Raw genomic sequence first — 15,041 nt, forward strand, 5'->3', positions numbered from 1 at the left:
ATTTGTGACTGTGCAGCCTAATTCCAGCATCCCTAACCAGCAGTAAATAGTTCCTGTCTCTCCTGTCTTTGACACTTCAACAATATATTGAATAGCTCTCATTTTCAATCTCAACTGTGTTTAAGACCATAAAACATAGGAGCAGAATTAAGCCATTTGGCCCACCAAGTCTGCTCCACCATTTCATCATGGCTGATTCATTTTCCCTCTCAGCCTCATTCTCGTGCCTTCTCCCTGTAACTGTTCATACCTTGATTAATCAAGAACCCATCAACCTCCATTTTAAATAAGCCCAATAATTTGGCCTCCACATCTGCCCGTGGCAATGATTTCCACAGATTCACCACCCTCTGGTTAAAGAAATTCCTCTTCATCTCCGTTCTAAATGGACGTCCTCTATTCTGAGGCTCGCCCTCTGGTCCTAGACTCCCCCACTATGGGAATCATCCTCTCCACATCCACACTATCTTGGCCTTTCAACACCAATAGCTTTCATTGAGATCTCCCCTCATTCTTCTAAATTCTAGAGAGTACAGGCCTAGAGCTATCAAATGCTCCTCATGCGATAAGCCTTTCATTCTCGGAATTTTTCTCATGAACCTCCCCTGAACCCTCTCCAATGTCAGCACTTCCTTTCTTAGATACAGGGTCCAAAACTGTTCACAATACTCCAAGTGAGGACTCACCAGTGTGTTATAAAGCCTTAGCATTATAGCCCTGCTTTTATAATCTAGTCCTCTCAAAATGAATGCTAACACTGTATTTGCCTTCCTCATCACCAACTCAACCTGCAACCTGCAAGAAGTTGCAGCTTTGCACAATTTAGAAAGAGCTCTGATTTATCATTATTCAGATTTAGATTTAGATTCAGATTAATTTATTTATCACATGTACATTAAAACAACCGGTGAAAGGCATTGTTTGCATCTACAACCAACTCACTTAAGGATGTGCTGGGGGCAACCTGCCAGTGTCACCACACGTCCCAGTGCCAACATAGTTTACTGACCATGTTCGCAGATCAACACAAGCAACAACACCAGCAACAATAAAAACAGCAGCAGAACAAGTTCCTTACCTCCATACTCACACTCACAGTCCTCTAACCCTAAGAAAGGTTGTCTTTGGGCCTCCAGTTTCCAGTAGACTTGCAGACATTGAGCCTTCAGCTTTACCTGTGGATTTACAGTCTTGTAGATCCAGGGCTTTGGCCATTAGGCCTCGACTTGAGTACTTCCAATCGACCTTCAGGTTTCGATCTTTGGTATTGTCCCCAGGACTCACTGATGACAATTAATGAGGACCCTGGAATATGACCCTGAACACTAGTTTTCAAACTCTAGACCCACCAATGATGGGACTCTGAGCACCAGGCCTTAAACTCCAGACTCGTCAATTATGGGACGCTGAGCACAAGGCCTCAAACTCCAGACTCACCAATGACAGGATCCAGAATGTCGCGCCTCGAACCCTGGACTCACCATTTACAGGACCCTGCACACCAGGCCTCAAACTCTGGACTCGCCAATGATGGGACCCCAAACTCTAGGCCTTGAGATCCGGTCTCACCAACTAGTGGAGTCATCGACCCTTGTGACTCCAGTCCGCACAGAAATCTGATCCTAGAACCCGCCAATGTCTCTCGACCTGCGGTGGGGGTATCAGCCCTCATCCTCGCAGGACTGCCGGCCAAACATCCGACCACTGACATGTGGGTCCAAAGTGGATAACCTGATCTCTGATTCAATAAAATCATTTGTGTCAGGTTTGTCCATTCACTTCATCAATCAGTGTGATTTTATATTTTTCTGTGTCTATTGCTCCGACATAAACGTAGCAGGAGCAGGTGGCGCCAGCAATTGAGCTTGCTCTGCAATCCAATATGATTGTTGCTATTTATCTTCTCAATGTCACGATCCTGCACCCTCCATAATCCTTAGTTCTTTCTGTGGATGGAAGTTGATTTGATAATAGGCATCCGTTAGTCTTGAGAGGCCATGGATTTGCGCCTTGGAAAGTTTCCAGGGCGCAGGCCTGGGCTGGGTTGTATGGGAGACCGGCAGTTGCCCATGCTGCAAGTCTCCCCTCTCCACACCACCGGTGTTGTCCAAAGGAAGGGCAAGGGCCGATACAGCTTGGCACCGGTGCCGTCGCAGAGCAATGTGTGGTTAAGTGCATTGCTCAAGGACACAACACACTGCCTTAGCTGAGGCTCGAACTAGCAACCTTCAGATCACTAGACCAACGCCTTAAACACTTGGCCATGCGCCAACACAGAATTGATCTAAATGGTCCTATAATTGGGGCACCATAGGGGCACTATACATTGCTCAAGCATTGCAGAGTTCAGAGTACAATTCCAGTGCCATCTGTAAGGAGTTTGTACGTTCTCCTCATGGCCATGTGGGTTTCCTCAGGGTGTTCTGGTTTCCTCCCACAGTCCAAAGACATACTGGTTATTAGGTTAATTGATCATTGTAAGCTGTCTTATGTTAAAAAGGTGGTTTGCTGGTTGGTGTGGCTCGTTGGGCCAGAAGGGCCTGTTTCTGCACTATATCTCTATCTATCTGTCATCTAGTGAAATAAATAAATAAGTAAATAAACACACACACACACACAAATATATATATTTGTGCATTTGGCAAACTTAGAAGTGATTGTCACCAAAGATCTGCAAATTTTTATTGATCTACTGTGGAGAGCATTCTGACTGGTTGCGTTGTGGAAGCTGCAGCAAGGTAAGGGTTAACACACTGTCCAGGCAAGGATAGAGTGCAGACAGCCCAGGCAAAAAAAGAGTCTTTGAAGAGCAAAGATTCCCTTTGCACAGCAGAGGGGCTGGGGCCATTTCACTTATGGAGACCAGATAAGCGGTTTGAGGAACACAGACCATCCAAGGCACACTTGCTTTGCTGACTTCAAAGTACCATCTGTTGTTAGCTTGTAATTTCTATTGATTTTTAACACCGGTACTGTGAATGGCGACTGAGTAAGGAATTCAAACAGTTTACCAAATGGTCAGTATCCGTAACTGCTGGTCAATTCTGTATAAAAATGGCATTTCTCTGTTCAGAATTAAGAGCAGTGTAGCGACAGGGGCCATGCTGTCCTCCCTGTGCACAAGTAAAATAAAATAGGATTGAGGAGTGAGTGTGAGTTGTCAGAGGCCAAGTAGTCGATGACAACAGCCAGGTATTGATGCTGAAATGCATAGGGTGCAAGGTTGCCAACTCCACCATGAACACAACCCTCCCTACCATCAAGGACACCTTCAGAGTAAATTTATTATCCAAGTACATGTACTTCTCCACATACAACCCCGAGATTCATTTTCTTGCAGGCGTACTCAATAAATCCATAGAATAATAACCATAACAGAGTCAATGAAAGACTGCACCAACTGGGCGCTCAACCAGTGTGCAAACAACAACAAACTGTGCAAATATAAAAAGCAAGAAATAATAATATTAAATAAATAAGCAATAAATACCGAGAACATAAGATGAAGAATCCCTCAAAGTGAGTCCATTGGTTGTGGGAACAGTTCAGTGATGGAGCAACTGAAGTTATCCCCTTTGGTTCAAGAGCCTGATGGTTGAGGGGTAATAACTGTTCCTGAACCTGGTAGTGTGAGTCCTGAGGCTCCTGTACCTTCTTCCTGATGGCAGCAGTGAAAAGAGAGCATGTCCTGGGTGGTGGGATCCCTGATGATGGATGTTACCTTCTTGTGACAGTGCTCAGTGATGGGGAGGGCTTTCCCTATGATGGACTGGTCCATATCCACTACTTTTTGTAGGACTTTATGTTCAAGGGCTTTGGTGTTTCCATACCAGGCCATGATGCCGCCAGTCAATACACTGTCCACTACATATCTTAGAAGTTTGTCAAAGTTTTAGATGTCATGCTGAAACTTCACAAACTCCGAAGGAAGCAGAGGGACTGTTGTGCTTTCTTTGTAATAGTGCTTGTGTGCTGGGCGCAGGAGAGGTCCTCCGAAATGACGACACTGAGGAATTTAAAGCTGCTGACCCTCTCCACCTCCGATTCTCCGTTGAGGACTGGCTCATGGTCCTCTAGTTTCCTCCTCCTGAAGTCAGCAATCAGCTCCTTGCTCTTGCTGACATTGAGTGAGACGTTGTTGTTGTGGCACCACTCAGCTAGACTTTCAATCTCTCTCCTATGTGCTGGTCTGTCTCCACCTTTGATTTGATCTATGACGGTGGAGTCGTCAGTAAGCTTGAATGTGGCATTGGAGTGGCGGTTACCCACGAGGGACAGTACCTCAAAAATGTGGTATCCTTTACGAAGGGTGGCACAGTAGTGTAGTAGTCAGTTATCAGGGTTCAATCATCTCCATTGTCTGTAAGGAGTTGGCACGTGCTCCCCACTTCCAATTTCCAGTACATGGTGACACTTGCAGGCTGCCCCCAAGCATACTCAGAGCATGTTGGTCATTGACTGATATTACTCCAGTTTTTCTGCTTGCTGAGATGGGTCTCTGCCTCTTCCCCTCTCAATTAATGTGCCACTGAGGCCAGTCATTTCCCTTCAATTACACGAACTCCAGCTTTGACAGTGAGGGACTTCATCAAAGGGCGTCTGGTGCCGATATAAATAACATCCAATTAACTACAATTAGTACCATCTCCATAAAATTCATCTTAGCTCGCCACGTGTAACCTAATCATGTTAGCTTTCTCAGATCAGTTATGAATTTTCAGAAGTGTTTAGTCATTCTAATTATAGACATTAGTAATCTCCCAACAACAGATGGTAAACTAGCTGGTTTAGAATTCCCTGTTTTCCTTCTCTTGCTTTCTTAAGCTGCACAGTGGCATGGGAAATATTCATTCCGATGGAGAACATTATTCTTTGTTGGAACAAAGGAGAACCCCAAAAGTGAATTTGTACACAGAAAGCTCCCACAAATAAAAATCAAACAAAGAAACGGTTCACTACTTTTAAATAATGCTTGGTGATTAAGTGGTTACCGAGATTTCACTACTCTCTACGTAGACCAAAGGAACACGATGACAAATTAAACTAAGTCCCTTCTGCTTCCACATGATCCTTACCTCCATTCTCTGCATATTCATGTGCCTAATGTATCTAAAAGCATTAAACATGACTATCTACCCTGGGGAAAAGATTCTGACTGTCTATTCTATCAATGCCCCTCATTATTTTATAAACTCCTGTCAGGTCTCTCCTTAGCCTCTGATGCTCTCAAGGAAACAACCTAAGTTTGTCCAGCCTTGCTTAAAATGTAGCAGGGCATCGTTGACATCCTTCCTCAAAGGGATGTGGCATACTCTAATATTCATCCCAAAACCTGTATCTCGGACAGTGGAACCTCAACAGGCCAAAGAAGTTTGGCATGGCCCCGTCGACCTTTCCCAACTTTTATCAATGCACCATGGAAAGTGTCCTATCTGGATGCATCAGACTTGTACGACACCTGCTCTGCATATGATGGCAAGAACATGCAGTGAGTTGTGGACACAGCTCAATACGTCATGGAAACCAGCTTCTCTCTATAGAATCTGTCTACACTTCTCAGTGCCTCAGTAATGCAGCCAACATAATCAAAGACACAACCACCCCAGTCATTCCAGAATGGCCGAGAGGATCATGGAGTCTCCCTACCATCCTTCAGGGACATTTAACAAGAGAACTGCGTAAGGGGCCTTAGTATTATCAAGGATCCCACCCATCCATCCAGCATACTCTGACTTTCTACCATCAGGCAGGAGACCCCGATGCATAAAGACAAGCATGGTCAGGATGGGAAATAGTTTCTTCCCTCAGGCTATTAGGCTTCAGAACTCCCGGCCACATCACATTTGAAGTGTCACCAGTTAATTTGTTCTGTTCTACAAAATTGAATTTATGGACTTTACCATGTTTATTTATGTGTAATTCATTTCTAGATTTTATTCTTACTTTCCTAAGTTATTGTGCGTTACATGTGCCTTACACCCTGGTCTGGAGAAACATTGTCTCGTCTGGCAGGATACGTGTCGCATACGGAATTACTCGCAGGTAGCGGACGATTTCCCTCCACACCGCTCTGACGCGTTGGGAGGTCGCGTACGAGGCAAGTTACAGCAGTGGTTTGCCATGCCTTCTGCCGGGTGAGTTTTTTTCCAAGAGAGCACCAGCTCTTAACGGGAGCCGGCTGGGTTTGAACTCAGGAAGTCCAGCGCTGATGCCTTTACGCCACCAGCCATCGTATATGTGTATATAGTTAAATAACAACAAACTTGACTTAACTCCCATCGGGCAGAAGATACAAAAGCCTGAAAGCACATATCGCCAGGCTCACGGACAGCTTCTGTCCCACAGTTATAAGACTGTTGAATAGTCCTCTCGTATTACTCTTTTGGTATTGGTTTATTATTGTCAGATGTACAGAGATACAGTGGAAATCTTGTCTTGCATACTGTTCATACAGATCAAATCATTACTCAATGCATTGAGGTAGAGCAAGGTAAAACAATTTCAATGCGGAATGAAGAGTGACAGTCACGGAGAAAGTGCTGTGTAGGTAAACAATGAGGTGCAAGATCATATCGAGGTAGATTGTGAAGTCAAGAGTCCATCTTATCATACGTATGAACTGTTCAAGAGTTTGATAACAGCAGGCTAGAAGCTGTCCTTGATGCTGGTGGAACGTGCTTTCAGGCTTTTGAATCTCCTGCCTGATGGGCGAGGGGAGTAGAGGAATGTCCGGGGTGAGTTGGACCTTCAAGCATTCCCACAATGTCTTTAGTGACGCCTAAAGAGCAAGTTAGAAGCTGCAGGCAAGGTATGACACAGTAGATCACGCCGCTGTCTCACAGCATCAGGATCACTGTTTCAGTCCTAAACTCCCACTCGCTCTGTTGGTGTAAATCCCTCAGGTTCTCCTTCTGAGTGTGCTTGAGTTTCCTCTATTGCCCCAGTTTCCCCCTGCATTCCAAAGTTGGTAGGGTAACTGGTTAACTTATCAACTTAACCACTGTAAGTTACCATTAGTGTCGTGTAAAAGTCAGAGAGACGTGGATGCATATGTAAAAGAGAACATGTTGCAGGGATATTGGGAAATGAGTTGAGTGTAAATGGGTCAACTCAAGTGGTTCTGCAGATTCTGGAAATCCAGAGCAACATACACAAAATGCTGGAGGAACTCAGCAGGTCAGGCAGCATCTATGGAGGGGAATTACCAGTCACCAGTCAGACCACCAAGCAAGGTCGTTGTCTGGTGTCATACTCCACCCTCAACTCACAGCAACCCTGGTGTGTGTGTGTGTGTGTGTGTGTGTGTGTGTGTGTGTGTGTGTGTGTGTGTGTGTGTATGTAAGTATTACCCTGTCTGCATGTGTGGGTATGTGCACACAAGCGTGTGTATAGACACATTACAGTGCAAAAGTCTTTGGCACATACTGTATATATATAAACGATGTTTAAAATACACTTGGACAGGTATGTACAGTATTGTCCAAAAATCTTAGGCACATAAATAGAGCTAGGGTGCTGAAGACTTTTTCCCAGTACTGTAGTAATTTTATGTATTGCACTGTACAGCTGCCACAAAAAAATACAAATTTCATGGCATCTGTGAGTGATGACAAACCTGATTCTGAGCAAACATGAGGAAATCTGCAGATGCTATAAATTCAAACAACACACACACAAAGTGCTGGTGGAACACAGCAGGCCAGGCAGCATCTATAGGGAGAAGTACAGTCGACGTTTTGGTCCGAGACCCTTCGTCAGGATGATTCTGATTCTGATCTGGGTCTCTACTGTGGACTGAGAGTGGGAAGGGGATGGGGAGAGGGGAATCATAGTTGGGAAAAGGGGAAGGGAGAGGGGAGGAGGTGGGAAGCACCAGAGAGACATTCTGTAATGGTCAATAAACCAATTGTTTGGAATCAAATGACCTTGCTTGGTGTATCAGGACTGCACATGCACCAACCTCTGCCCTGACACTCTTTCTCTGACACCTGTTTCACACCCCTCCTACAGCGCTCCACCCTCAGCACTCCTTGCTCCTGTCAGATTTACAAACTCGCTCTCTGCTCCATATCAACAAATATGGTACTCTGTGTGTGCATGTGTGTATGTATATGGATATGTGAGGGTGTGGATATGTGTATGTATATGTATGTGTGAAAATGTGTATTTGCATGCATGTGGATGTGTGTGTTATGGCATAATCTGGAGTTAGGGTATATACAAATATCAGTTTCACCAGCAACCAATCTTCAGACCTGAATATGGATTGTAGATTGGATTTAAAATGCAGCTCAGAACAATTAAACCTCAGATGCCTGCATATGTATGAATGTGGCAATTAACATTCATTTTGTCTGTCTGGAATGTGGGCGCAAAGAAGGAGGTGCGTGAAAGCTATATGTCATTCAAAGGAAGCATTGTAACTATGGAATCATCCTGCTGTTACCTTTGATCTTTGGCATATAAAAGTGTCATGTAATGTTGGGTTGGGAGGCCTCTTCTTCCTAGAGTTTCTCAATATAATGCCTGTGGTTGAATATATCCACCAGCTTCAGTGTCTCACTGTGAATTTGTTCATGTTGCAACAGTGCGTGTGTGTGTGTGTGTGTGTGTGTGTGTGTGTGTGTGTGTGTGTGTGTGTGTGTATATATGCAAGTTTGGATATTGGTCTGTAACTATTTCTATGTATGTGTGAAGGCACTTGTGAATGTACGTGACTGCACTTGTGTGCAGGTGTTGATGTGTTTCCACTGTACGTGTGTGTGTGTGTTTATCCATGTGGAAATGTGATTGTATTTATACAAGGCTGCGGTTTTGCGTGCGTCACTGTCTGTGCTAGAGCGCCCGATTGTGTATGCCTGAGTGTTTACTTTGGTAATGATCAGAGTGACTGTGATCTCTCACTCCGTCTCCCTGCCGCACTAACTGACCGAGACCAGTACCTGTGTTTACCTGTGCCTGGATGTGTGTCCAGCAACGGAGGGAAACTGACAGAAATTTGAGGGGAGACGACTCTCCTTATTTCCCATATAAGTAACAGTTGAGTTCGATGCCAGTAATAAATCATGGAATTGAAATCCCTGATACAAAGCAGACATCATCTTAACCCTTCAACATGTTAAATTGCCTTTTGTCGGTCTCGCGAATAGCTGTATGCAGCCTGTTCTCCACAGATCCATTACTCTCCGTAGAAAGGGGGCTATGAAGCTTAGCAGCTTAAGATGCCTGTTCAGTGAGATAAGTGTTATCAGTCCGGTACTCAGAAGATTATCGATCCCGGCTGATAAAATAATGAACTGAGCAGCTGGTCAATTCACTCCTTTTTCTAAAGCTGCTTTGAGTTCACTGTTAATTCATTGGAAGGCAGCATTCTTCTGTTTCGTCTGCCTCTTATCCCGCCGCATCTCACTCTTATTTTCCACCAGATGCACTTCTTGGCTGTCACTAATGGAATCTGGCAGCGCGGCGGCCACATGAATAAATCTATCTCCCGAGTTCCCCCGGGAGTGGCAGAGCCTGGAAAAGAACCTACCCTGACCCTCAGCAGTACAGACCCTCATTCTGAAGGGTTCTTCCCATAACCTTCAGCAAAAGAACCCACAAACACCAGAGATTCTGCAGAGGCTGCAAGTCCAACGCACCACAAGCACAAAACGCTGGAGGAACTCAGCCGGCCAGGCAGCATCTACGGAAATGAATAGCCAGTCGGCATTTCGGACCGAGATGCCTCTTCAGGACTGGGGGAAATGCCTGATTAAATGGTGGGGGAAGGGGGAATGAGGTTAGCTGGAAGGCGATAGGTGAAGCCAGGCGGGAGGGAAAGGTCAAGGGCTGGAGAGGAAGGGATCTGATAGGAGGGGAGAGTGGACCATGGGAGAAAGGGAAACAGGAGGGGCACCGGGGGAAAGTGATAGGCAGGTGAGAAGAGGTAAAAGGATAGAGTGGGAAAAAGAGGGTAGGGGGAATTTGGTTCACCAAAAGAAAACAGCAATATGCAGAGATGTAGAAACTTTCTCAAACTCAGCACTCACTCCCACGACTGGCCCAAATGATTTACTTCTATTGGATTTCACTCACCCTTCCTCACAACCACAACAATCAGTGCCAAGGATGTAACATCAGCGTCCCCTTGTGAGCTGGGACTAGACGTGTGCCGATGTTTGTTTTCTTTCAAGATGGACCAAGTTAACCATTGGTGAGGCATGGTTTGATTTGAATCATTAAGCTGCTTCAGTCTACTTTGCCTGAATGCACTCTTACAACGACTTTCATTTATTTCAATCAATACCCGCATCTTCCCCCACATCACCGAATCCTCGGACTTGGCGTTGCCTCGTGCACTTTGCTGTTGTTTCACACCTGCCTGATCGTGTAAAATCCTCCTACACACACAGAAAGTCGATTTATTATCAAAGTACACTCACCTCACCGAGCACTGCTCTCAGATTCATTTTCTTGCAGTCATCTGTGGCTAGAGTGGAAGTGTCCTGGCCTGTGAGTTGTAGGTTCAAGGGTTGCCACGGTTAGTGAGACACTTTGGCGATGTCAGAGTGCAATTCCAGCGCTGTCAGTAAGAAGTCTGTATGTTCTTCCTGTGAGCACATGTGTTTCCTCCGGGTGCTCCGGTTTCCTCCCGCAGTCCAAAGACGTACCGGTTAGTAGGTTCATAGGCCAGTGTAAATTGTCCTGTGACTAGGCTGGGGTTAAATAGATGTGTCACTGGGCAGTGTGGCTCACTAGGCCGGAAAAGCCTGTTCCATCTCCGAACTGTATCTCTAAATAAATAAATAAAGCGAGATGTGGGGTAACATTGTTGGTTAGAGAGGAGATTAACCCAATAGAAAGGAAGGACATTAGCCTGGAGGATGTGGAATCGATATGGGTAGAGCTGCATAACACTAAGGGGCAGAAAACGCTGGTGGAAGTTGTGTACAGACCATCTAACAGTAGTAGTGAGGTTGGGGATGGCATTAAACAGGAAATTAGAAATGCGTGCAATAAAGGAACAGTAGTTATAATGGGTGACTTCAATCTACATATAGATTGGGTGAACCAAATTGGTAAGGGTGCTGAGGAAGAGGATTTCTTGGAATGTATGCGCGATGGTTTTCTGAACCAACAGGTCGAGGAACCAACTAGAGAGCAGGCCATTCTAGATTGAGTATTGAGCAATGAGGAAGGGTTAGTTAGCAATCTTGTCGTGCGAGGCCCCTTGGGTAAGAGTGACCATAATTTGGTGGAGTTCTTCATTAAGATGGAGAGTGACATAGTTAATTCAGAAACAAAGGTTCTGAACTTAAAGAAGGGTAACTTTGAAGGTATGAGACGTGAATTAGCTAAAATAGACTGGCAAATGATACTTAAAGGGTTGACGGTGGATATGCAATGGCAAGCATTTAAAGATTGCATGGATGAATTATAACAATTGTTCATCCCAGTTTGGCAAAAGAATAAACCAGGGAAGGTAGTGCACCCGTGACTGAGAAGGGAAATTAGGGATAGTATCAAGTCCAAAGAAGAAACATATAAATTAGCAAAAAAAGCAGCACACCTGAGGACTGGGAGAAATTCAGAGACCAGCAGAGGAGGACAAAGGGCTTAATTAGGAAAGGGAAAAAAGATTATGAGAGAAAGCTGGCAGGGAACATAAAAACTGACTGTAAAAGCTTTTATAGATACGTGAAAAGAAGAAGATTGGTCAAGGCAAATGTAGGTCCTTTACAGTCAGAAACAGGTGAATTGATCATAGAGAACAAAGACATGGCAGACCAATTGAATAACTACTTTGGTTCTGTCTTCACTAAGGAGGACATAAATAATCTTTTGGAAATAGTAAGGGTCCGAGGGTCTAGTGAGATGGAGGAACTGAGGGAAATACATGTTAGTAGGGAAGTGGTGTTAGGTAAATTGAAGGGATTAAAGGCAGATAAATCCCCAGGGCCAGATGGTCTGCATCCCAGAGTGCTTAAGGAAGTAGCCCAAGAAATAGTGGATGCATTAGTGACAATTTTTCAAAACTCCTTAGATTCTGGATTAGTTCCTTACGATTGGAGGGTGGCTAATGTAACCCCACTTTTTAAAAAAAGTAGGGAGAGAGAAACCAGGGAATTATAGACTGGTTAGTCTGACATCGGTGGTGGGGAAAATGCTAGAGTCAGTGATCAAGGATGTGATAACAGCACATTTGGAAAGAGGTGAAATCATCGGACAAAGTCAGCATGGATTTGTGAAAGGAAAATCATGTCTGACGAACCTTATAGAATTTTTTGAAGATGTAACTAGTAGAGTGGATAGGGGAGAGCCAGTGGATGTGGTATAGTTAGATTTTCAAAAGGCTTTTGACAAGGTCCCACGCAGGAGATTAGTGTGCAAACTTAAAGCACACGATATTGGCGGTATGGTATTGATGTGGATAGAGAATTGGTTGGCAGACAGGAAGCAAAGAGTGGGAGTAAACGGGACCTTTTCAGAATGGCAGGCAGAGACTAGTGGGGTACTGCAAGGCTCAGTGCTGGGACCCCAGTTGTTTACAATATACATTAATGATTTAGACAAGGGAATTAAATGCAGCATCTCCAAGTTTGCAGATGACACGAAGCTGAGCAGCGGTGTTAGCTGTGAGAAAGATGCTAAGAGGACGCAGGGTGACTTGGATTGGTTAGGTGAGTGGGCAAATTCATGGCAGATGCAATTTAATGTGGATAAATGTGAGGTTATCCACTTTGGTTGCAAGAACAAGAAAATAGATTATTATCTGAACGGTGGCCGATTAGGAAAAGGGGAGGTGCAACGAGACCTGGGTGTCATTGTACACCAGTCATTGAAGGTGGGCATGCAGGTACAGCAGGCAGTGAAAAAGGCAAATGGTATGTTGGCATTCATAGCAAAAGGATTTGAGTACAGGAGCAGGGAGGTTCTACTGCAGTTGTATAAGGCCTTGGTGAGACCGCACCTAGAATACTGTGTGCAGTTTTGGTTCCCTAATCTGAGGAAAGACATTCTTGCCATAGAGGGAGTACAGAGAAGGTTCACCAGATTGATTCCTGGGATGGCAGGACTTTCATATGAAGAAAGACTGGATCAACTAGGCTTATACTCACTGGAATTTAGAAGATTGAGGGGGGATCTTATTGAAACGTATAAAATTCTAAAGGGATTGGACAGGCTAGATGCAGGGAGATTGTTTCCGATGTTGGGGAAGTCCAGAATGAGGGGTCACAGTTTAAGGATAAAGGGGAAACCTTTTAGGACTGAGATGAGGAAAAACTTCTTCACACAGAGAGTGGTGAATCTGTGGAATTCTCTGCCACAGGAAACAGTTGAGGCCGGTTCATTGGCTATATTTAAGAGGAAGTTAGATATGGCCCTTGTGGCTAAAGGGATTGGGGGTATGGAGAGAGAGCAGGTACAGGGTTCTGAGTTGGATAATCAGCCATGATCATACTGAATGGCAGTGCAGGCTCGAAGGGCTGAATGGCCTACTCCTGCACCTATTTTCTTTGTTTCTATGTGAGTGTGGAATGTGGGCCTGTACACTCATACAACTATTACTGGAGTGTAAATTGGAATATTGGCTTATAATTGTACTAAGATATGATGAAAAACTGGTCTTGCCTACTGTTCCTACAGATCAATGCATTCAAACCGTGTACTGAGCCAAAACAATAATGGAATGTCGAGTAAAGTGTAACAGTTACGGAGAAAGTGCAGTATTGTTACTGCCCTATTGTCCTGTTTATTATTTATTGTAATGCCTGCACTGTTTTGTGCACTTTATGCAGTTCTGGGTAGGTCTGTAGTCCAGTGTAGTTGTTTTTTCTCTCTGTGTTGTTTTTTTACATAGCTCAGTCTAGTTTTTGTACTGTGTCATGTAACACCATGGTCCTGAAAAACATTGTCTCATTTTTACTATGTACTGTACATAGCAGTTATGGTTGAAATGACAATAAAAGTGACTTGACCTGACTTGACTTGACAGTGCCGGTAACCAATAAGGGGCAAGATTATTTTGAGGTCAGCTGCTCTGCACACAACTGCAGAGAGTTGTGGACACAGCTCCGCATGTAACAGAAACCAGCTTCCTCCCCTCCTGGACAGACAAAGTGAGGAGGTGGTGAATGCCAGCGGGGCCACGTGGAGCATGACCTGCCGTGGTCAGGGTAACACTACTACAGCATCAGCGACCCAGATTCAATTCTTGCCACAGTCTGTAAGGAGTTTGAAGGTTCTTGCTGAAACCACGTGGGTTTCCTACGGATATTCTGGTTTCCAAAGATGTTCAGGTTAGAGGTTAGTTGGTCACATGGGTGTAATTGGACAGTGTAGGTTCACTGGGCTGGGAGGGACCATTATCGTACTGTATCTCTAAATAAATAAAAATTCCATCATAAACTTGATGGGCAGAGTGGCCTGTTTCTATGCTGTAGATGACAAAGCCCACACTGTATAAACCATCTTATGACATTGAAGGTAGCGTAGTGGCTAGCGTAAAACTTCAGTGATTGAGGCTCACTGTAAGGAGTTTTTACACTCTCCCTGTAGCCGCTTGGAGCTGCTCTGGGTGCCCCCTTTCCTCCCACATTCCAAAGACATATGATTCGGGTTCAATAGTAAAAATGAGAAAATCTGCAGATGCTGGAAATCTGAGCAACACACACAAAGTGCTGGAGGAGCTCGGCAGGTCAGGCAGCCTCTATGGTCAAGAGTAAAGAGTCGACATTTTGGCCCCGAGACCCTGCAGCAGGTTAGGGTTAGTGACTGTGGGCACTTTACGTGTGGCAGTGAAAGCAAAGCCTCCTTGACGACTTGTTGCAAACGACATATTTGTAGGTTTTGATGTACATGTGATAAATACAGCTCTTTCTTATAATCAGAATCTTCTTAATTTTATTCCTGACTGATTAAGGATCTGGAACAGGGGCAGCTCCTGTTAATGTGCAGAAGTCACTTGGAATTGCTCTCCCTCTGAATACACGACTTGACCAATTTTCTTGCCCTCAGGAAGTCTGGAACACCTGATACCACACAGCAGCCTGGCTTTT

At 44.6% G+C, this 15,041-nt stretch overlaps 1 protein-coding gene across 1 annotated transcript in view; it reads left to right on the plus strand.

Annotated features, from left to right (window-relative positions):
* Positions 1-6,084: 6,084 nt before the first annotated feature.
* Positions 6,085-15,041, plus strand: part of LOC132396112 (heparin cofactor 2-like) — a 62,824-nt gene continuing 53,867 nt past the window's right edge. Inside the window, exon 1 of the mRNA XM_059973577.1 lies at positions 6,085-6,134. Within this exon, the coding sequence (XP_059829560.1) occupies positions 6,121-6,134 (14 nt within the window). The 5' untranslated portion in view covers positions 6,085-6,120. The remainder of the gene's footprint in view (positions 6,135-15,041) is intronic.

Source organism: Hypanus sabinus, chromosome 6 (genome assembly GCF_030144855.1).
Source record: "Hypanus sabinus isolate sHypSab1 chromosome 6, sHypSab1.hap1, whole genome shotgun sequence".
Taxonomy (NCBI): Eukaryota; Metazoa; Chordata; class Chondrichthyes; order Myliobatiformes; family Dasyatidae; genus Hypanus; species Hypanus sabinus.